The following is a 22804-nucleotide window of genomic DNA, read 5'->3' as shown; positions in this document are numbered from 1 at the left end:
TCAGATTTCCTGAAATAAATCAGAAACCTCGGGCTTTCTCTTTCAGTTTCTGAAGTGTTGGGTGGAGAGACACTCTGCATCTTCCTGAAGTTTGTTTTAGATCGTGGCACTTACTTCTTGGTGTGTTGGCAGTGCGGTATACATGTGTTATGGTCATATACCACACAGCCCTGGTCTGCTATCCCAAAATATTTGGAGTGCGACCAGGAAAAAGAATTTGAGAATGTGTAAACATGGTTGCTGTAGTATCCGGTTCTGCTGTGCGCCCATAGGGTCTCACTAATGGCACTCTTCGGTCAGGTTTTATTTTACCTTCTTGTTCTGCTGAGGATCAGACATTATGGCCTTTCTGTATTGTGGCGCTGAGACAGAGTCAAATTGGCAGCTGGAAGTCATGCAGGAATAAACTCAGATTTCCTCACAAAGTTTGGGTCTGTCTGTACCTCTTATGTGTTAAAGATGTAATGTATTAAGTATGTCTCCACAGGCAGGGTCCAGGGAGATTTGAGTAGAGAATGATAAATACGAATCTTTCTGTAACGGTTAGTATGTTCAGGAATGGTTTTGGTTTTCAGCTTAAATGGAATGTTTACTTAAAAAAATTACTTTACATCCTTAAATTTAATTACTACCAAAGCAAGAGAGTTGAGAGCAAGAGCATTTCCAGTGCAAGAAAGGAGTGTCCTCCAGGGCAAAGTGTGAACAAAACAGCAGTTTGTCAGATCAGTTTTGCTGTCCAAAGAGACTGTGGCCGTAAATATTTTTGTTTGGTTTTAATAGGGAACTTGCTGTTGGCTTGTTTAAACCACAGAAGTGATAGGTAGTCTTCCTCTTCCGTTAAACGTGCATAGAAGAATTCTTAATTTAAAAAAATAAAAGCCCTTCAGGTTCCAAAATCACACTTGAAACTGAATTTGTGATAATTAACAGGACAATCTTCCTACTGACAGCTCTAATTAATAGTATCTGTAATTAAAATCATGCCCTTCCAGCAGGAAAATTGTTTGAATTTCTTGGAGTGACCTTTTTTGCCGTTTCTCCTGGGAGTATAGTGGTTGATATTGATTTTATAATGAGCTCTGGTTTGTTTAATAAGAATCTGTAATCCAGACACTAAATGAAATGTATGCTTCATTTCTTCGTCCCAGATTTATATATATTTCAAAATCTTCTTAGTTAGATCCCAGAGTGACATTTTCTGTTTAAAAACAATGACCCTTCGAGGATGCTGCGCAGTTTTGCAATAGCAAGACTGTATTTGTATTCTTTGTTCCTGACCTTTGGGCCCAGTCCTAACCACCTGACTTCTTAAACATTTCCATTGGTTTTTCAGGGGAACTGTAGTCATGAGTGGGAGGAAAATTTTTTTTCCTTAAATACAAAGGTTTCTAAGGGCTTGGCTCTCCTCCCGTGGAAGTAAATGGGAATTTTGCCATTTGTTTCAATGGCAGCAGTAGGAGGCCCCAGCATAGGCAGACAAAATACTCAGGCAGTTTTGATGCTGCTAAGTAACGTTTTACTGAAATGAATCACTGAGCCTGGTTCTGTATATAATAAACTATTCATGTGGATTTGAAGAGAAATAGGATTGAGCCCTATTCCTATCATCAAAATCGCCTTATGTTGAGCTGTGTTAAATGTAATGGATATCTGGTGTGATGCATGTTTTGGATAACATCAATTAGGTCTCAGAAAAGCATCAATTATCTTTTCCCTCATCTTCTCTGATACTCATAGGGGAATAATGTAACCCATATTAATACAGGGGGAGGAAAAAGCAGATAGCTTTCAAAATTGTACCTACTTTGTTCTCTTCTGTTTCCCAAGTATCTACTCGGTTAACTCAGTGTATTTTAAAAATATGAAATATTTCAGCAGCTGCTGCCACTAGACCTTAAAGCACGATACTCCAATATGTTGCTGCTTACAGTTAAGTGATAATTCAGATTTATTTTTTTAATTTGAAGGGGGAGAAATTGGTTTGTATAAAAGGGTCTGGTGGCCCAATGTGATTCAGACAGAACACTGAAATATCACTTTGATTCACATGCTTCTCAAAATGTCAGTGGTTTGTATCTTCACATAAACAAGACTGACCTAAATTTTCAACATTTAGCAGAAGTATTTTTCATCCTAACCCAGTTCAGCTAGTAGAGTTCATCCTGGGTTTTACTCCTTCCTTACTCACCCTGTGAACTTCGAGGAGTTTTTTCCCACAGCTTCGGGTTTGTTGTTCCCCACCACCACCACCACTTCGTGTTTGTGCTGCAGCATACTGGCTTGAGAAGCAGAAAACAGGCAAACCACATTGTCAGGGAGATAAGAGGTTGGCTGCTGAGTGTCCCCCTGCACCAGAGGCTTAGCGCCTGTCATGCAACGTCACCGTCCCTCGGGCACTCACCTGCCAGCACAAGCAGTTCTGGTGTGAGCACACATCTACTAACACGAGTATTTCTTGTGTAAGTGCGTGCAGAAGTGACCAGTCTTAGGTGGGACAGCCAATACCATGTAAAAGTTGAAGCAGGCAAATGAAATCTCCGTGGTGAGCTGCCAAACAGCCCAATGCCACTTGAGGAGGTATCTTGGCTCTTCAGGTGTTTATAAGGCAAGCAGCTGGCCTGCATGGTGTTAAAGTAAGGTCTGGGAGGCTAAACCCAGCCAAAGGACTGAGTAACACTAGGAACTGGAGAGCGCAAGTGCAACTTCACTTACCTTTCAATCACTAAACAGCAAAATGCTAGGATGGTTTAATTGGTGGCTAAGGAGCTTTTAAAAATTAATGGAAATAGTGTATCTCGTAAGATGTTGCATGTGCATAAGCCACATTTTATACATAAAGGCAGACAGTTTTTTGTGTACCTTACAAACACGTCTCCTGTCCTTTCAAATCACACGTGTAATGATTAGATAAGTTAGCGTTAGCATTAAGGGATGACTAAAAAGAGGTTCTTAGTGTCTCCGTGGTGCCCCTGCACATGCGCACACCTGCACCCGTGTTTTTAATTGTTGCTCATGTTGCTTTGATCTTCTTTGAAAAGCAAGTTTAGCATTCTGCAAGCCCACTCTCTGGTCCAGGAGATTAGGGCAGGAGTGTTTTAGGAATTTCCAGCAGACACTCTTTGATTTATTTCACAACACTGAGCAGACTTTCTTCATGCACTTTGAAGCCTTTGGAACATAACCCAGAGAAAAACGGGCAGTCAGATATCAGGGGCGGCCTGCAAACAGGGCCACTAAGTGCACATCTTACTTGTCACTGCTCCCATTAGCGAGCAATTTATTAATGTAATGAGTGTATGTTAGCGACTGCTACTATTTAGGGATGCTCTGTTTGATTCAGGGTGATGTATTTGTGAGTCCAGCTGAACCCTGGCTTTTGACCCCCCTGTGGAGAACGCTGCATTGTGCGAGATGTTAAATCATCAGCATATTTTATACTTTGTGCTGCAGAACTTTCCTATGAGCATAGCCTTCTGCATCACTGGTAATGCTCGGCAAAATGTGGCCCATAATGGAATTTAAAGGCAAAAGTTAAAATGCACTGAGGCTGGCTTCAGAAAGCCTGTCTTTTAATATTTTATGTCAATAATGTTCTTTTTAATTTTCCTTCATCTGAGCCAAAAGAACTTCCTTTAAAAAGCAAGGGGGCAAAACCAGGCAGTTTACACCGAAGTTCCTTCTTAAACTGCCTTAGTATTCAAGGTTACGTGAGCTGTGCACTGTCAGTGCAGCTGTATTACATCATCAGCTGTTTTAAAAACTTCTTCAAATAATTTGATTTGTCAGGCATATAATTGTAAATTATATGTTAAATTCTACGTTATTACATGTATTATATATAAATGATATATTTCTTTGTTAAATACAGTCTTATTAATTATATGATCTTTCTGGATTCAAAGCCAGTAAGAATTTCTCTGTGCTTTTATAGATTTGATCCTGCTGGTATTTTTTATTAGAGATTTTAAGAACACGGTATTTTCAACAATTACGATAAAAATTTTGCTGCACATATTTTAAAAGGCTCCAAGTGAAAGAATCCCCTGGAAACATATTCTCTATTTAACCATCACCCAGTTTGTGTGTTTAAATATAGGTAATTCATTACCTCTAATATAGCTTCATATTTTACACTTTAGACGTTCATAAGCAAAGTTGTTATTACAGTATTAGACCTTAGTGTTACATTAGTACCGTATATCAGCTCCTTAGAAAATTGATTTTTGTGAACCAAGTGAAGGGGGGGGGGGGGGGGGGGGGCGGAAAATTTTGTTGTTCTTATTCATCAGCTTCTCAGTAGCCCTCCAATAAACATCAGGATGGGGACCAAGGAAAGCTGGTAAACTGGGGACAGTCAGTACCATAAAGTATTACCTCCTGCCTATGTAAAACCTCGTTTTTAAGGACCCTCCTACACTTAAACAAAAAAGGTAACACTGAAGACTAAATGTATTCAGTACATGAGTATTTAGCAAGCATTTCAGTAAGAAATACATTTAGTAAGGATTTTGGATAGATTAAAATGTTGCCATAAGGCTGGATGCCATGAAGGGCTTGTTTGTGTCGTCTTCTAGGAAAACAAAGGATATAACACATTTCTAATCTTTTCCTGTGTCCTTATTAAAAGAGAAAAAAAAACATTATCTCACGTGACTCTGTAAAGCAACAGGACAAACTATAATGGCTTGTAATAAAGCATACAAGGGGAGGTATATGTATTAGAAGAGTTCTTGTCCATTTAAGTCTGCTTATTCTGTATTATGTGAACAGTTTTCTCTATTTTTAATTAGACTTTTGCCTTAAAAGAAAATTTCAGAAACCCGCAAATACATTGTATGTAATGTTGTTACATAAACCACTGTACTTTAAGGTGAGGCAGTTTTCACAATGTGCAAAATATAGTACAGAGTAGTCATGTATAGAAATAATGGGAGAGGAAAAGAAGTGGGGTCTGTTTTAAGGTGATTAGAGGAGAGTTTACCTTGTGCTTAAATACTTTATTGAAGTCAGATAGTGGATGGCCAACGCAGAATGAGGCAAAACAGGAGGTGTGCAAATATGGATTTAATTTCTAATCTGTTTTTTATCTGATTAGTGTGCAGAACAATCCACAATTCCTGTGGTGCAGTGGACTATTCCCTAACCTTGCTTCCTGTGGTAGCCGTAAAATTGAGTTAAATGGTAATAATATTTCAGAATAGTCTATGAATTATTAAATCAGCAGAAATTTACCAAACATGTCCGATTGATAAGTCGGGATATCAATAAATAAATAGGGGCATGTTTGCTACCATAGCCCTAGCATTTAAAATCCACTTCAAAATACTGCTTAATGAGAAATGCTCATCCTAGGTGCTAAAGCTCGATGGCACAGATTGCAGAGGGTACTTCAGGAAATTATTTGAGACTGTCATGCCTGTCTGTGAGGAGCAGTGCCTCCCCATCTCCTCCTGCCCTGCTCTGTCTGCTGCTCCAGCACGCGTGGTCCTGGCAGTGGGGCAGCCCTGGGGGAACTGCACCCGCTGGGTGACAGAGGTTTATTGGGCTTGTTACGAATGGCTCTCCTGCAAGCTTTTCCTCTTTAAGAAAATAACTTTTGTAAATTACTCGGTGTTGGAGAAATAGACTGGCCCTGACCACAAGAGGTTTTATCCTCGCAGCCCAGGTCCTGGGCTGCTGCAGCAGTGGCAATGCAGCAACACTTTTGAGTAAAAGAGTCTTTAGATTAGAACGGGCAGGTAGAGAGCGAGGTTTTTTGCAGATATGGAAGGAAAATAAGTATAGATGCAACTCCTGGAGTGCTTGGATGAGAAGGTGTCATGTGAGTTTAGGTCTGAGTAATATAAACCATCTTTTTCAAGTAGTTGGCTGTTCATCTGCATAGGATTAGTGCAGAGTGGCAGGGGGAAGGTGATGTTGACCCTCTCTTCTTACTCAGCTTTGTTTATTTTTCCCTGTAGAATATGGTGTTTGAGTTTGGTGTTTTGTGGAACAAGGACAAATGTGCTCCAAGCATCTTGCAGTATAATTTCTGTGTATTTCAGATGTAAGAAAATGCTAAGAAAAAAATAGTAGGAGGGGAAATTAAGTTGGTGACTCATTTTTAATTACTGGGAAATCCAGAGTCCTTACCCAAACAGGCATTATTTTTTTTTTAATATGCTGGAGGTGCTCTGGACTTGCAGGCTGCATCTTGCCTGGTAAATTAAACTGGTAAATTGTTTGAATGGCCCTGGCACCATTTCAGGCCAAGCCACCCAACCTTCTCCCAGACAATTTCTCAGCACAGGACAAGAAAAAGACATACTCATTCACTAGGCAGTTTTCTTACTAACTTGGCCATGGCCACGATTTTAGAGGGTGTGAATTACTGTTGCTTCATCTGTTCTAACTGCTCGTCTTGGACCGCCGAGGTCCATGCTTCTGCTCCCAAGCATTCCCACTCCCACCTCAGAGCCCCTGCCACCCATCCCTGCCATGCCGCGGGCTGTTTGCCAGCTGAGCGTGGGCTGGTTCTGGCTAAGTACAATGGATTGTCTCCCCCTGGTAAATTGATTATGTCCCAGTGCCTGTACGTTACAAAGAAGCCAAAGATAACCACAGCCTTGCCTAATGGGCTGGAGAGTATTTGATTTGCAGTCTCAGGCTGTACGTCATTTCAAGTGTCCCGATTTCTTTTTTTCCTATACAGTCTTCAGTGGCATTTTTTTTTTTCCTGATGTAATGTAGAGGATAATCAGGCCTGTCTTTCCTACACATTTCTGCCTTTTTTTCTGTTTTAAGGTTTTCCTTTTTCTTTTGGAGCAGCTCTGTTACCATGTTTTAGATTTGACACATTCTTCTATTGTATATTCACGGAACACTCAGCAGCTAACACTGCAATCTGACTTGCTGAGCCTTTCATATTCCTTCAGAGTGCTGCACTAGAAAAAAAAATATATTTTAAAGTTTTTGACTGGGAAGGTTTTTTCATTTGCAGAATGAATCTTGTACCAGGGTCACATTCCCTGGGAGAGAGTAGAAGTTAATTTTGTGTATGTGAAGAACTGTTGTAGGTAATGTTTGTTAGTTCTTGTAGGACCACATTGCCTGCGAGCAGGAACAGGTCGCAGTTTATTCTCTGAAGTCTGTAAGGTACATTAAAAGCGCTGTTCTTACAACTTTCTTCTGGGTACATCTGTTCATTCTGCACACCGGTCTCATGCAGTGAAAGGGAGGAAGAGTGGGGGATGCAGCATCACTTCCATTCCCCTTCTCGGTGCGGGCAGGCAGATGCTGTGCCTGGTGGCGTGCTGGCCGAGCAGCTCCGTGTTGTGCCCAACGCCAGCGAGAGCTCAGCTGCAAATGTCTTGGTCCTTCCTGCACCGTGTGTCTGTGCTTAGCCTCAGTGAAGGATCTGAGGCTGACCACAGCCACCCAAGGTTTCACCCGGGTAAACCCATACGGACTTGGCGGTTTGGTGGGACAGGTGAATAAAAGTAGGTTTCAATTCGTCAGCTTTCCTCTGCCTGTAGCCCTGTTCTGCAGCTCTTGCAGGAATGTCGCCAAGTGGAATATTCTGAGTGGACTGTGAGGTGTTTGCTCATTTTGTTTTACTGTGGTATAAACTGTAGAAGAAATAGTTTGGGTAGAGCAGATTGGAGCTCTCCTGGGGTCATGCTGCTCAACCACTCCAGTCTCCCCAAAGGCCGGAGTGAGAGGTGCTGTCTCGAGTGGCCTTGGGAGCGTGTGTGACATGCGAGGGCAGGGGGACCCATGGATGACCTCTGAGCAGAGCTACGAAGAGTTAAACATTGAGGATGTGTTTTGTGTTGGCTGGACAAGAGGCCTCATTTCATTCCTCTCAACCAAGGACAAAGCTCCAGCTCCAGTGATGAGGACCTCCTATCCAAGATGTTTTGCTTTTTATGTATTTATGTGCACAACAGAGATCTAAATGCTTTCTAGCAGTTTAAAAAACTGTAAAAGAAAAGTGGAGTGATTTAATGCCACCAGCAAGGTATGGTAAAGGACTGAGACAACTCACCGGACTTCTTTGTACTGAGATTTTTGCTGTCACGGGTTCTGAGCTCTCACAGCACCAGTGTGTGTCCCTGCAGTGTAACTCAGCTGGGGCATTCCTGCAGCTCGTCATATTCCAGTCCAGGCTCTCAGCTTTCAGCATGCAGATCCAGTTTTCATCACTCGTATTCTTACCAAACAACCAAACCAAGACTGAAGAAGGTAGACTGTAAAAGGATGCTCCTAGAAGTTAAATCATTCTAAGAACCAGAATTAATTTGGTGGGGAGGGTGGGAGAGAATACCTTTTGAACTGGAGAAAATCAAATTTAGTGTAGGTGGCTTATCCAAAGGAGAAAGTGCATGGGGTTTTCTCTAAGCTTTGCTGACCAGTTTCTACACCTTTTTGTCAAAGACAAATGAGTGACATTTTATTGATGTTTGCTGGGGATGACCACATTCTGAACAAGCACAGATTTTGATCAGGGAAATGGTTTGTTAAATTTTCAATATTTCTGGTAAATCCTATTAATTTTTGGTACAGTTTTTATTTTTCTGTTTTCCTGTCTAGCTAACATAGTTGCAGGCTTCTTGGTGATTCCTTCTTTCTCCATCTACATAGGGCTGCTGCTGCTTTGCAGAACCAGGTTCTGGCAGTATCTCAGAGATCTCCAAAGTGGCTGATCTTGCCCTCCAAAGTGGGAACAGCTAATCATTGTGTGATAAAACTCACTTTTGGTATTGGGTTTACATGCATACCTTGGCTGATTAAAATCACTCCCTTTCCCCTCCTGGAAGGTTACCTAATTGGAGGTACATGCATTTCACGCAGGTGCAAAGGCTTTGCCTTGGTTGTGCTGTCTGACAACAGCAGTGGTATGTGGTTTGAGGTGGGTTGCAATAGAGCCATAGCAACAAGCCCTACCCATTGTCCTGTACTGCTGGTCTGAACATCCCCCTAATCTTCAAAACTGTATGGAGGGGAATATTCATGTCAGAGAAGTATTGATCTTTCCCACTAACTACTAACAGAAGAACGAGGGGAAGATGAAAAGAAAAAATTCAGTACGCTGCTGCTTTTCTGACAGCTTGGAGGAAAGAAACTTGGATTTTACCTTTTTCCAACTTCTCAACTGGAGTTCATCCTGGCTTCGTGGGAAAGAAAAATGTCTTGTGTGGAGTGATTTGCTGGAAGAGATTTCACTGCAATGGACCACAGCAAAAGCTGCCAGTGGCTGGCTATCCACGTAAGATAGGAGGAGAAATGTGATGGAGCTGAATTTAGTTTTGGGAGCAAGAACAATTTGCATATGTAAATTTGTGTTGTATAGTGAAATTATGTCATATAGCATCTCCTTCTGTACTCTGGGAAAATAATATGTACAGTAAAATGGGAATGTAAGCATGTACATTCCATATACTGTCACCCACAAGAGTGAAATAAAGAGCTGCGATTCCTAATTAACCACACCGGAAAGCACTTGGATATGAAGTTAAAGCATACAGAAGGGTTGCCTAGCAAGCTGGTCCGAACTTCAGCTTCTTTTTGAAGGTCTGGGTTAACCCAGTGGCTCTCCAGGCATTGTTGACTAATAATTTTATTTGCTTGTTTGAGGGCTTTAGAAGTTAATTAAGTATAAATCAATGCTTGAGGTTTCTGTGAGTGCTGGTCCCGCCATTGCTGAAGGAACAATGCCAAAGTGGAGGGAGTGAGGAAAAGGTGACAAGAATAATTAAGGGCATGAAAACTCATATGAGAGAGATTGAAAAGACAGGTTATTTCTTCTAAAACAGTAACAAGTGGCAGTGTAGAAAAGAAGTATATAAAATGAAGAACTGAAGAAAGAGTGAAACTCTTACTCTGTCTTCTGCCTAGTACCAGGGTAAAGACATTCAGTTAAATATATACCATTAAGGACTAATAGAGGAAAATCTGTCTGCATAATACAACTGCAACACACAGCACTGTTTCTGCAGCATGTTGTTAGCAGGAATCTCAAAACCCAAAGAAGCGGGTGAGAAAAAAATCTCCCAGGTAATAAAACAGCTGATAATGTTTTAGAAGATGCCTGTAACTTCATGCCCTAATTCTTAAAATAGTCCAAAATTAAGATGTGACCGTTTTGGGAATATGCCTACCTTCCTTGTGTTCTCCTGTGGTGTTCCATGGGGCTTCTTGCAGACAAACTAGTGGAGGGGTCCAAAGTGACCCTGTGCTTGCGTGAGTTGGCAGAGGGAAACCCAGGAGCTTCAGTAATGGCCAAGGAAGTTCTTTTCTTTGAAAGAAAACACACACATTATCCTGCTGCAGGATGGATTGGAAGCGATGCTGTGGGGCAGGTCAGGGATAGCAGGGAGGTCTGCAGCTCCGCTCTGGGCCAGCAGTGCCAGGGCAGGACCGCAATCTTGGTTGAGAGTATGGTTGTACGGAGAGGCAAGGGATAGCCCAAGAGAAATGGGTGGTTTTGCTGGTGTTGCTGTTTTCTCCAAAATACAAAGTCTCCTTCTATCTCTGACCATCAGTACTGGTGGCCCCTCTTAGTTTTGCCAGTATCTTGTGTAACACTAATAAAGTGAATGTGTAGAAATACTGACCAACATTTTTAATCCTTGCAGACTTTTGTGGTGTGTGATAGAAAGAATGTCTGTTCTCAGAGACACGATGGAACTCAGAGATACTATTTTTTCCATAGTTTAGTACAGTTTCCTTGTATTACTAAAGAGGTGGCTTGCAATAACCTGCTCTGACTTAGTGGCAACTTTGTGCTTTATAGATTCTTTTTTTTTACAGTTTCCTTGTTCACAAAGTTTGTGTTTGTTCGTCCTAGTAGAGTTAAAGAGTGATTTCATTTTTATTTTCAGTGGGGAACGGGTGGAAAGCAATGACTTTAGTTTTCAAATCAGGAGAGGGTAACGATTGGCAGTTTCAAATGTCATGATAGATGATGTTCTGAAAAAAAATATGTCGCTGATGGCCATCCTTGATAAATAGTTCCTTATCCCAGCATCACCTCTTACACGTATGGTCATCTTCTATGAAAAAAAGTATTTGAGGTTTTTAGGACTTATTTTCGTATTTCTCTGACTGGTTTTAGTACCTCTCTTACCATGAACGTAGTTACATGGACTTAAGGAGAAGCGATAATAATCTTTGCAATGGGGTAAAATAACATTTTTAGACATAAACTTGTAGCTATATGTTTGTTTCTTTTCAGGCTGGAAGTGCATGCTGAATTCTGCTGGCAGCTGGGGATTCTTATTTCTAGCAGAAATGATCTCCCATTTTTAATCCTGCAGGGCAATAAAATAGTGGACTACACAGCCTTAATGTATAGCTTTCCTGAGAAACTACAGCTGGCTTGGGACTGCATTTTTTGCCTGCTTTGGGCCCCAGGCAACTATAAACACTGGGAGTGGAAAAGGAAACATTTGTGGCAGTTATCTTTTAAAGCCCTGGCATCTGCTGGAAGCTGGTCAGGCTTTGGGTGGGTTAGCCAAAGTCAAAATACATGATGAATTTGCACATGGTTCTGCATGGCCTTTCAGGTTAATTCAATCGTTACTACGGTTTATTTGTAACGCATACTGTGCTGTATGGCTCTCACTGTGCTAGCAGTGAATTTACTGTGCAAATTCATATTAAGAAGCAGCTGTGCCCTCATGAGCATCTATTTGAGTTAGTTAAGATGGACAAAGTATGGAAAAGGTGAAGTTTTTTTTACGCCTTGTTTTTCTCTGTCTAGTTACTCCTTAAGAAATCTTTCCTCTCCCATCTTCATACTTACTATATACGCTACATGCAATGCAATTTGGAAACCAGCATTGGTTGAAACCACCAAAAAAATACATTCTTTTTTTTTTTTTTTTTTTTTTTTTTTTTTTGGAGGGGGAGTGTGTGTGTGTGTGGCAGGTAGATCAGTCTCATATCTTGCTGCTTCCAGAATTAGTTGTCTGATTTGCAAGACCAGTAATGCTCAGACACTGTCAGGGACACCCTGAGAAAAAAATGGGTGTTTTTACACAAGTAAATCTCAGCTGACTTAAGGTTTATGGCTTGCAGATCTTTCCTGTTAGAAATAGTCCCTGGTTTCCTTGGAGGCATCCAGATAGTCTCTTTAAATCCTGAGAGAAACACCATGATGTCGTTATGACCATGATGTCATTATGCAGGGAAAATACCAGTTCAAATCTGTTTAAAGAAACATGAACTTTCTTCATGCATCTTCTATCTGTGAAGTCCAGTGCCCTCCAGTCACGTTAAGGCAGGCATTGTTTCATAAAACTCTTGCTTTTAGAAATCAAGAATATCAACTGTTTTATAAACTCATACACAGTTCCAGATAGAGTGGTCTTTATATTTTTGTATGGGAAAAAATTCCTCAGTAGAGTAACCTAAACATGGTCTTCAAATGTCACTGACCCTCTGGAAAGCAGTATTATCCCCAAAAATGCCTGTGCTTTGCTGGCATGGATAGCGGGGAAAACACAGTACCATTATTTCAGGTAAATATCATTAGACCTATGGTGTCACATCTTCCTTGGTGACATGAGCCACGTAAAGGACCTCTCCCTCCTTCAGGAGCTTCTGGGCTATTTAGATGTCTACCTCATTGATGAGAGGTTACTGAAAGAATTAAAGTTAAAATATTTCCTTAAGCTGTATTGCATAGTCAGTCCTGTGCAAGCCAGAAATTTTCTCGTCTGCTGGACTTATGGAGATGTGTACAAGACCATGATGGCTTTTTGTTTCTTAGATTTGGTAGGATAAGACCGTGCAAATGCTTGAATTTAAAGAGAGGGAATAAAACAAATAAATAGAAATAAAGGAAGAGTCATTTTCCATGTAAAGATGCCCATGTTTTGTTTGCCTTTCCCCTCCTGCGTGACCTCTGCTTTCTTTGTGTACATGAAGAAAGGGGAATCCTAATTACAGGAAACACTTGCAATGCTAAAAATAATTAAAATTTTTAATTTCACAGACCATAATCAAAATCGGGGTTTTTTTAGGAAAATTAGTCTCAAGCCTGTGTTTGACTGCAATGCTCTCAAAGAGAAACTGCAGCCTTGCCTTTTAGGTCATTTAAAAACCAAACAAAGCAAAACCCCAACACCAAGACTCCGAGTTGTATCCAGATGTACAGAGGGTACTGCAGTGCGAGGGGGCAGACGATAAACTGAACTGGACAGACTAAGGCTGTATTGGCAATCAAATAAATACATCTTGCTTTGTTCTTTTTTTAATTTTTTTTTCTCCCAAAGGCTATCACATACAAGTCTAGATAAATACGAATTGTACAGAGCATGGATATGTAACGATACGTTTGATGCTGTGTCTCTCAAAATGTTACTCTCAAACATTTTTCCATTATTTCCCTTTGCTCCTTTTCTGAAGGCACACTGATCTCAGCGGTTGCCTTTTCTGGCAAGGACAGAGAATAGATGTACAGCTGTGCCACCTATGTAAACAGCTCTTTTACTCCTGGACAAAAAGTACGTTAAAGTGAAACTAAAGCTTGAAAGGATGTTTCAGTAACTCAAAAATAAATGGTAATAAAGCTGTAATTATCCCCAAAGCTACAAACAGAGTAAATAAGTTAAAGTTAAATTTATAACACCTGCAAGCGTATTAAGTATGCAAAAGCAAAACAAAGGCAGCCAAATGACTTTAGCTTCACCCTGTAGTAACACTAAGCAAATTTAGTTAGAGAATAATGATGTTTGTAGTCCTAGATTCATTTGTCTTAAAAAATGAGCTTACCTTATTTTTTCATTTTTTTAAATCTCACTGTGTTATGACTGCATCCATAGCAGAACAGTTGAATCCATGCTGTACGCGCAGACCTCAGCTCATCCTGTGAATAATGCCACCTTAATGTAAAGTGAGGCTACTATTTAATTAAATGTATTAAAGCTGAGAAGAAAAGCACTTTTAAAGATCTCTTGTTCTTTCATACCTAGCATATAAAAGGTTACATATATTCTTAGTTTTCATTAGATTTTGTTACAGACTACAGCCTTGAATCCTTTCGAATAGTGAGCATTTTTAATTTAAAATTTCTACAAAACAATTTTGTTTTGCATGTAAAGTGAACACAGTGCTATTGTGATCATGCCTGCTTAAGCAGATTTGTTTCTGATAGACTATTGGGCAGGTCAAGTTGAAAGGGCTTGGTGAACACTCAGCTATCACTTTTAATAAACAGTAATTTATTTGTCTATTTGTCTGTCTTTGCCTGCATTTTCTTAATAATTATACCATGGAAGAGTTTATTCTCTCTTATATTTTGTAAATACTGAAAATAATTGTGCCACACTTGTTTCTGGACTAGCTCAGGTGATTTCCATTTGAATTTGTTAAGAAAAAGATTTTTAGAAGTGTGGAAATGTTAGTCCTATTTCCTGGAGTTTATTTTTGGAGTTATGTAAATTTGGGGTCAGTTACAAAACCGTATTATTTTCATTAATATATAAGAATGAAATTATATTTCTTTTTTTTATATAATAAACTGGAGAGTTGGCATTTCCCTCAGATCCCAGGCTCCTGTTAAGCAGATCTGAGGGAAATGTGACTGGGGAAGAAGAGCAGTATTTTCGATAGAAAACTGTTTTCATTTACTTTGGACTAAACAGCTCCATTTGTAATGCACCTGGTGTCAGCTAGATGAGAACTACTCATGGGCCATGGTCAGTAGCTGGACTTGGACTACCTGAAGACACTGCATAGTGCATTCACATGAAGTAGGTGTATTTTATTAAAGAGCAACATCCTGACCGAAGGCAGCTTTGCGGTGGAGTGGCTCATTTTTAAAGAGTAATGAGTGGAAAGCTGAGGTGCGTGTTGGTCATCTCTTAAGCAGGATGCTCAGATCAGGTCTCCTGCCGGTAACTTGCCACCCTGAGGTTTTCAGATCCCATTTTTGCAGCTAGAACAGGGGAAAAGTTTCAATTTTTCAATTGAATTCAATTTCAATTCAAGCCTTAGTTCCAGCTGGTTTTAGTTCCATGCTTGCCTATACTCTTAGTCCTTACCAGGGCGTATACATAGATTTTTCTCCAAACCCAAACATTTGAGTAAACTATGTGGTCTTGGTGGATTTTCCAGATAGCTACTGTATTAGTTGAACTTGATGGAAGATAAAAATTTCTCCGAATTGTTGTGTGCTGTCTTGCCCTTCCATGACGATGGCTGCTGTGCATCACAAAGCCAAGTGGCAGCAAATGCTGCTGCTGTCACTGACTGGGGACATCCAGTAGAGGTGGCCTAATGCTTCTGCTGTTGCATCCCTAAACCAGACCTGGGCAGGTATCTGTGGGGTTCATTTCTGAACAGTCTTGATGCCTCCTTGGTTGAGAGGAGAGTTTCTTACTCATCTCTTCAAGTTCAGAAACACATCTAACACAACACAGTGGTAAGGCTGGGTCTCCATCCATGAGGGCTGTTGTCCTTTTGGCACAACACATCCCTTGATGTCCTTCTTTAAACGTGGATAAACTCCATCTGTGCTGCAACATGGTTCATTCACAAGCGGACTGTATGGATTTGAGAATCCATTTGTTGTATGTGAGGAATTAATTGTTGGTTTGTGCATCTCCCTGTCTCCGTGAGGACAACCAAGTATCAGGAGCGCTTTAAAACCTCATTGGAAGAGGTCCAGGGGTTTTCTGAGAATACTGTTTATGGTTTGTTTAAGGTTATCAACTATGTCTCAAATAAAAAGCTTTCTACACATGATCATTGTGCTGTACTTTGAACTCATTTAACTGGACATTATTTACAGAATATTTATCTTGGTTATGGCAGTTTTTGTCACACAGCGATATTACTTTTCCATTATATACTGCATGTGACCACCGCATAAGTTTGATAATAAATGTTGGGAAATAAAAAACAGAGTAAGTGCCTCAGTATGATAGCAATTCTCATGTGATGGGAAATAATGTCATAAACTTCAAATTACCTTTTAAATAAATGTTTATGTCCAACCCATCCATTAGATCATAGCCTGAAGGGTCAAAAGGATCATTTCTTCATATTTCACTGTATGCGTTATGATTGCTTTTTTAGGTGTAAATGATGTTTTTAAATGAGGAATGCCACTCAAACTATACACAAACAACGGCTAGACATTACTGAGTCGCAGTACAGCAGAAACGGCCTCAGCCACTTGGCTAAATATAGAAGCGCAGCATTAAATTGAATTCATTCTTAGAAAATATTTTTAATGGTGTACGTGCCGAGACGATGCAGAAGTACAGCTCGTGTCACACTCACAGCTTTGACATTTTAGTCAAGTTTTGCAGCTTTGACATTTTAGTCAAGTTTAAATTCTAATTGTGGTTTGGTAGATGGCTGATTTGCTAAATGCTTCTGAGAGCAAAGATTTTGGAGAGCGGGGAAAAGCTTACCTGAGCATGCAGAGAAGTGTACAGGTAACAGATACCATATTAATGAGGCTCTTACCCGTCTAGGGCTTTGTGTGCTTGTAGAGTGATGCCATCCCTGCAAGTGCTGGGGGATGGCGTTTCCCTGAGAGCCCCTTGTATGAAACACCGCACCCGGTGAGACCCCGCTATTCCCAGCACCTTTTGCAGGAGGGGGACATCGCTGACCATCTCAAGGATGAAGCAAACCCAGAGCCCCCCATTTAGACATTTTCCTGCTCTGAGCTGGACCTCCCTAGTCTGTACGTCCTGGAGGAACCCATGTTGCTCCCCAAAACGCCCCACATGGTCAAAGCTTTTATATGTGATGGTGTTAACTGTGTTATCCCTGGAGTGCTAGGGTAAAAACCCAGCTGGGGGTTGGGATGGTTGGGCTAACAGGGAGGTGGCTTTGCAGAAGCAGAAGCTGTAGGTGTCCTGAGACTGCTGACCTGCACGTGGGGATGGGGCAGGTTCCTCAGGCTGGGCTGGCCTGGCTGGTAGTGGGGGAAGGAAGAACTGTCAAGAGCTGTTAAGACTAATCTGGAAATAAATTCAAGAAAAAGCTTGTGTTTACAGGCAGGGGAAATCCCATTGTCTTGGAGATTTAAAGCACCAATCAAGAAATTCCATAGTGTTTTTGCTGCAACTATGATCTGACCTTCCTGTTTACATTAAACATTTTTTATGGCAGTGTGCAGTGACGTGGTTGCTTTGTTTAAGGTAGTTGACAGTTCCAGCAGTTCTGGGAATAGTTGTTTTGGTTCTATATATGTCAGGAAAGAAATATGTTAATATTTGAGATCAGATTACTTTTTAAACGTATATTTATTGTGTTTCTCAACCTTCTTTCATGAGGACCACAAAAGGGTTAAACTTAGTTTTTAAAAAGCATTTCTTTGTAGCGTATTAAGTATTTTATGTCCAAAACATTGGTTTTAGTTGGAGGTTAATCTACCGAGAACCAGTTGGCTGTAATATTGCTTCTTCTGTCATTATCATTTGCGTAAAAATTGTATATTAATTTCTTAGAGTTCACTTGATCCTGATTCTTTTTTGTTAGCAGAGGTCTATAATCCTTTCCACAGCAACCGCTTGTAAAAGCAGAGGATTATGACTTGAGGCAGGATATGAACAGCAGGAAGAGATCAACTTAAAAACAAAGATCCTGTTTAAGTACAAATGCTATTGTTAGCACAGAGTTGGGGTGAGTCAAGTGGCAGGATGTCTATTAGAATATAATAAATTTGTATCTATGCCACATGGAATGCTAGCCAGAAGACATCCTTTGAGCAGTTACGGGATAGACTACGTATTTTTATACCTTTACTTACTATACTTTTGCCTGGTTCGATAAACCATTCCCTCTGAGAATGACTGAGATCTAGACATCTGAACAGCTTTTTGGTTTTCTGTAGATTTATTTTTTCTGTCTAAAAAGTTTCCACACTGTTCTACTTTTCCCAAAAACTGCTAAAAGCAGGGATTTGAAATTACACTTACTGCAAGGTCATTCTGAGGTTAGCAATAGCCATTTTGGACTATTGCTATCTTTTCTTATGACATGTGTGATCCTTCAGAGGAAAGGAGAAGGAGAGATTTTTTTTCTTTGCTCCTATATCTAAAACCAAGAAATACAATATTTTTTTCCTTTATTAAAAACTCTCGGGTTTAATACTGGGAGTTTAATTGACCTGTTTAACACTTAATATATGTGACTCAATTTCAAAGTATTTTTGAAGTTTAATTTTTTTGCCTAATATTTTTCCTGTAAAGTCAGTAGGAAGTGATGAAGGTACCAAGTGACAGAAAATATTCTAGTCAAGTGTGGAAAAAACCCTACTTTTTGTAAAACATTGAATAATTCTTACATGGCTTGGATGAAATTAATAAACATACAAAATGCAGTCATGGAGTCAGATAGCAGCCTTGGGACAGTCTGTAAAGCTATTCCAACAATGGAGACCACATGCAAGGAGTAATCTGTGCTTCCCAAACCTCTGTTGACTTTATTTTTGTAATAAACAACAAAATATATCCTGCTTATATATATATATAAATTTTGTCTCAGTGATTCTTAATTTGCATGTTTGTGTGTGTATATTTTTATGTATATATATAAAATGCATTGCACACCATAGAAGAGTAAAATTCCACATAAGCATCTCAAATGGCAAGTCAAACAGAAGCTTTGGTAGAAGAAAATGTTTGAAGGGGTCTTTAGTCATTGCCATGTGGTGGCAAGAGGAGACCCAGTATAATGGTTTCAGTGGGTTTGTCTGAATGCTTGCTACTGCATGGATTAGGATCCCTCTTCAGTGTCCTAAAGTCTGCAAGGTTCAAAAAGAAAAACATAGTCTTAAAGTTACTTTCCTAACTCCAGTCTGAAAAAAAGATTGTATTGCACTTGATATATGGAGGGTTTCAGATCATCCTACTGATGGCACTTGGGCTGCAACTATGTTATCAACGAATAAGAAAACAGAAGCCATGGCATTTCCACAGTATGAATTCTTCAGACTGTATTATTTTGTTAGCCTGAGGCAAGAGACTGTGCTCTTAGTACTCAGATGAGTAATCTGAGACAAATGTGTAACCACACTGCATGTGCAATATGTCCAGATACTATGGACTAGCTGGTCTTGCTGTGCACCATAGGCAGCTGAGTATTTCTTACGGACAATAGACATATGTTTAAAAATGATAATTTTATAATACTGTCTGGGATTTCACTGCACGTAACTGATTCTAAAAGCATTGTATCGATGACAGTGTAACTGGGGGTCTGTTTATCCCATTAGAGTCAGAATTTTATACTGTAAGGAGCTGGTTTTGCCAGCAAGATTTTCTGTTACCTAACAAGAATTCTGTGGTTTTGCCTGATTTTTTTGCATGGGAACAACTGAAAATACGTATTCCCAGCACGGTCTATTTTGGTGTTTTAACATGGCTTGCATTAGGGTGTGTGATAGCTTGAGTTTTCTTTCTTCGCCGAAGCTGCTTAAACAATACAGCAACAGATTTCTGCTTTTATTCTTCGTTAATGTCATTCTTCATCCTCTCTGCCCCACGTCAGGGAGGAAGTGTTGTGAGTTTGCTATTTTAATGAAGAGAAATGAGGCATCTATCAACTAGGATTTATACTGGAGAGCACATCAATCCAGTTGCCTTGAGCTTGCTGAGTTTGCATACCCAGGGCCAAGCACCGCTCTCAATTACTCCTGTGCAACCCCATTAGCTTCAGGAGGTTGTGCAGTTCAAAAGTGGCTTTGCAGAACGCAGAGTGATGTTAGGGGGAAAAGAGGCCATCTGTTAGAGAAGTCAAGCTCCAAAATACTGTTTTCGGTTATCTAAAAGGAGATGTGTGTGCAGTCATAATTAACACTTTTGAAGGGTTGGGGTAGTCACCGTAGAGCAATTTTCATTGAGTATTTCTTTGTAGACGCGCTTAACAGAACAGACAGCTTCCCAAAAATCACTGCAGTGAAGGGGAAACCACTTACAGCCCTGGAAACATATTGTACATCATATGTCTTTAGTAGACTGTATCCTGTAATTACTCTTAACCGTAGGTTGTTTCTTCCTCTCTCTCTCTCTCTAGGAGCTATGCCGCCAGCGCATGGCAGTGAAAACATCTGATCGCCCGGAGCCCCTGCACGCCTCCCGGATCAACAGCATTTCTTCGCAGTTCAGCGATGGGCCCATTCCCAGCCCCTCGGCCCGGAGCAGCACGTCGTCCTGGTGTGAGGAGCCGGTCCAGTCCAACATGGACATCTCCACCGGTCACATGATCTTGGTAAGGCGGTTTTGTCTTCATGGCACGAGAAATTTCATCATTATTTAAGGTACCTGCTCAGCTTTGGGAGAGAGGTAACTTGTAAAGAAAGGGAAGCTGTCTTTTCACAGGTGAAAAATATTCCTGAGCTTTGCTAGTAATCTTAGTTTTGTTTAATTAAAACTAAGGGGATTTTTATTTCCGTTTCCTTTTCATTATGATGCTTTTTTTTTTTTTTTTCTCTCTGGGGAACGTTCTTTTGTCTTGGACATACGAATTGTTTGTCTGCGTGCTTCAAAAAAGATAAGCCCCATGTTGTCCTTTTGTCCTGTTAATTTGTGTTTACCTCAGCTTGGACAACTGAAGAAAACTGCTAAATTTCTGATCGGCTTGCTGCTTTTTCTCATGTATCTTTGGTGTGCAGAGGTGTCTGAGCTGGGAAGGCAGCAGAATGCTAGTGATTCCAGTAGAAATGAGAAGAAAAAAAAACCCTAGAAAACAGAGCAATTTGTTTTCCATTACCTTTATAAAAGGGATCTGAATTTTGAGCCTTGCCTGAATTTTGTTGTCCTTGGCTGAATTTCTTCCAAGCTGGTTCTCTTCTATGTTTGAGATGATCCAAATATATTCTGTTGATGGCCTCTGCATTGGAAGGCTTGGTTTACTTCCAAACACAACTTGCAACAAGTATCCGTGTAGAAGATGGGCACAAGAAGGTCTGTGTCTGTGTAATGGAGCCTAGGGGCTGGGGCTGGCTGCAGCGTGTTTCTGTCTCTCTGTTAGTGTCCCGCTGGGAGAGCTGTAGACTGATCCCCCATTTTTTGTGCGTTATTTTCCTCCTCCTTTAAATATTTGCTGGTTTTGTAGAATGCATTGAAATGAGCTGAGAAGTTAGGTGATGGTGAAGACGATGGGTCAGGTGTTGTTTTGCTCTCTATAGTTGATCTCTGCTATTTATCAGTATGGTTGGTCATCAGTAAGCACCCTCTCCAGCTGGTAGTGTTGCTGTGCTTTTGGAAACTTCCTTCTTGAGTTATTTACGCACCACTGGGAGGACTCACCAGCGGGATCTCTTAGGAGAAAACTCTCCACTGTGCCATGCTTCTGGGTCATAATTTTTCGACTTCTTTCTTTTTCTGGACCTCTATTTGAAAGTACTGTCTTCTTCTCAGATACTTCTCAGGTCCTTACAAGCCACCTCACATAATGGAGAATGGAATGAAGGCAGGCAAACCCCAAAGAGCTAATTTGACCTCAGCCAAGTCACTGACCTCCTTCAGCCTTGATCAGGTCAGCTATAAAACTGAGCAAAAACAGGGCAGGATTGTAAACCAGATGCTTCATCAGAGTATGTCATCCTGAGTAAATAGTTCTTCCCCTGCCCTTGCCTATTCCTCCCCAATAAGGAGTTACTTAAGTATTATGTTAAAATTTAGTTTACAAGTACAGTTTGGAAGGGTTGCTCCCATGACAGAAAATCATTTGTTATAGTTTTTACTGTCCCACTTTTGCCTAACCAGAATTAAAATTCACTTGATTTCCTTTCATAGTTAACTGAAATGCTTGGGGGAAAAAGGAATGTCTCCAATTGCCCAACCGCAAAATAAGTACCAATTCCCATTGTAAGGTTCTAAGGCAATATATTTATATGGAAATAAGAGCAAAATTTCCTATGTAGATGGAAATATACATTTAACATTTGCAAACAGTTTCAACTGCTTAAAATTGAGCAAAATTGTTTTCAGTTATATTACTGGGAAAAATAGAAAATCACAAAATCAAGCTTAAAGGAGAGAAAGTTGTGTATGGGAGCCACTTACTCTGGCTCTGGGAATTTCTGCAAAATTACAAGAAAGAATTGTCTTCATATGGCGATAAATGAACTTTAAAAAATAGTCAGATTGGTCAAGATCACTGTTACAGTGTTGGGTGTCCATAATTCAGTCAATGCTGTTTAACCCTGGATGAACTCATACATATGTTAGCTATCTAACAGCATGTGTTACATCTTACATGGTGAGGGTTCAGAGAAGGGTAGAAGAAATGCTGTAGTGTCTGGAGAGCACAAACCACACAGAGAGCGTAAAAGCAGTTAATTTGTTTAGTCTAAACGGAACAAACAAAAATCAGTGATTCAGGGGAGTCTGCCTATGTGTTTTGAAATACAGGATGGGGAAAAATTGTTCTTAATGGATGCAGATGATACAATTAGGAAGAAAATATGGGTTAGAATCGAAAGGATCTATTTAGCCTGGATATCAGGGCAAGCCTAATAGGAGGGTCAGGCAGGCAGTGGGATGTTTACTTAAGGGAAGTAGTTAAACCATAAATTTAAGATTTGCTGAAGGCAAAGCTGGGTTAGGTTTACATGGGAAGATCAGCATGGCTCAGCACAGCGCTGAAGCAGATGATTGGACTTGATCAGAAATGCTCATGTTTTGTGTCACGGTGGGTCACACTGAAACCGGAGAGCTGACCCAATTTATGTTTTGCTCAAAAATAAATGCACATATCTGTAATACTTATTTGCCTGAATTTCTCTCCCTCTGGAGATGCTGTGGCTTGTTGGACCTCAGCAACAGAAGAGGCTCACCAGAGGTGAGCTGTT

The 22804-nt window shown here is 40.3% G+C and overlaps 1 protein-coding gene across 1 annotated transcript in view; it reads left to right on the top strand.

Moving 5' to 3' along the window:
* PTPRN2 (protein tyrosine phosphatase receptor type N2) overlaps positions 1-22804 on the top strand; it is a 676344-nt gene that overhangs the window by 569436 nt on the left and 84104 nt on the right. The window contains exon 14 of the mRNA XM_080385838.1: positions 20023-20217. Within this exon, the coding sequence (XP_080241964.1) occupies positions 20023-20217 (195 nt within the window). The remainder of the gene's footprint in view (positions 1-20022; positions 20218-22804) is intronic.

Source organism: Falco punctatus, assembly GCF_963210335.1.
Source record: "Falco punctatus genome assembly, chromosome: 4".
NCBI classification, from domain to species: Eukaryota; Metazoa; Chordata; class Aves; order Falconiformes; family Falconidae; genus Falco; species Falco punctatus.
Note: the sequence above shows the minus strand (reverse complement) of the source record. Positions and strands in the feature narration are given on the sequence as shown.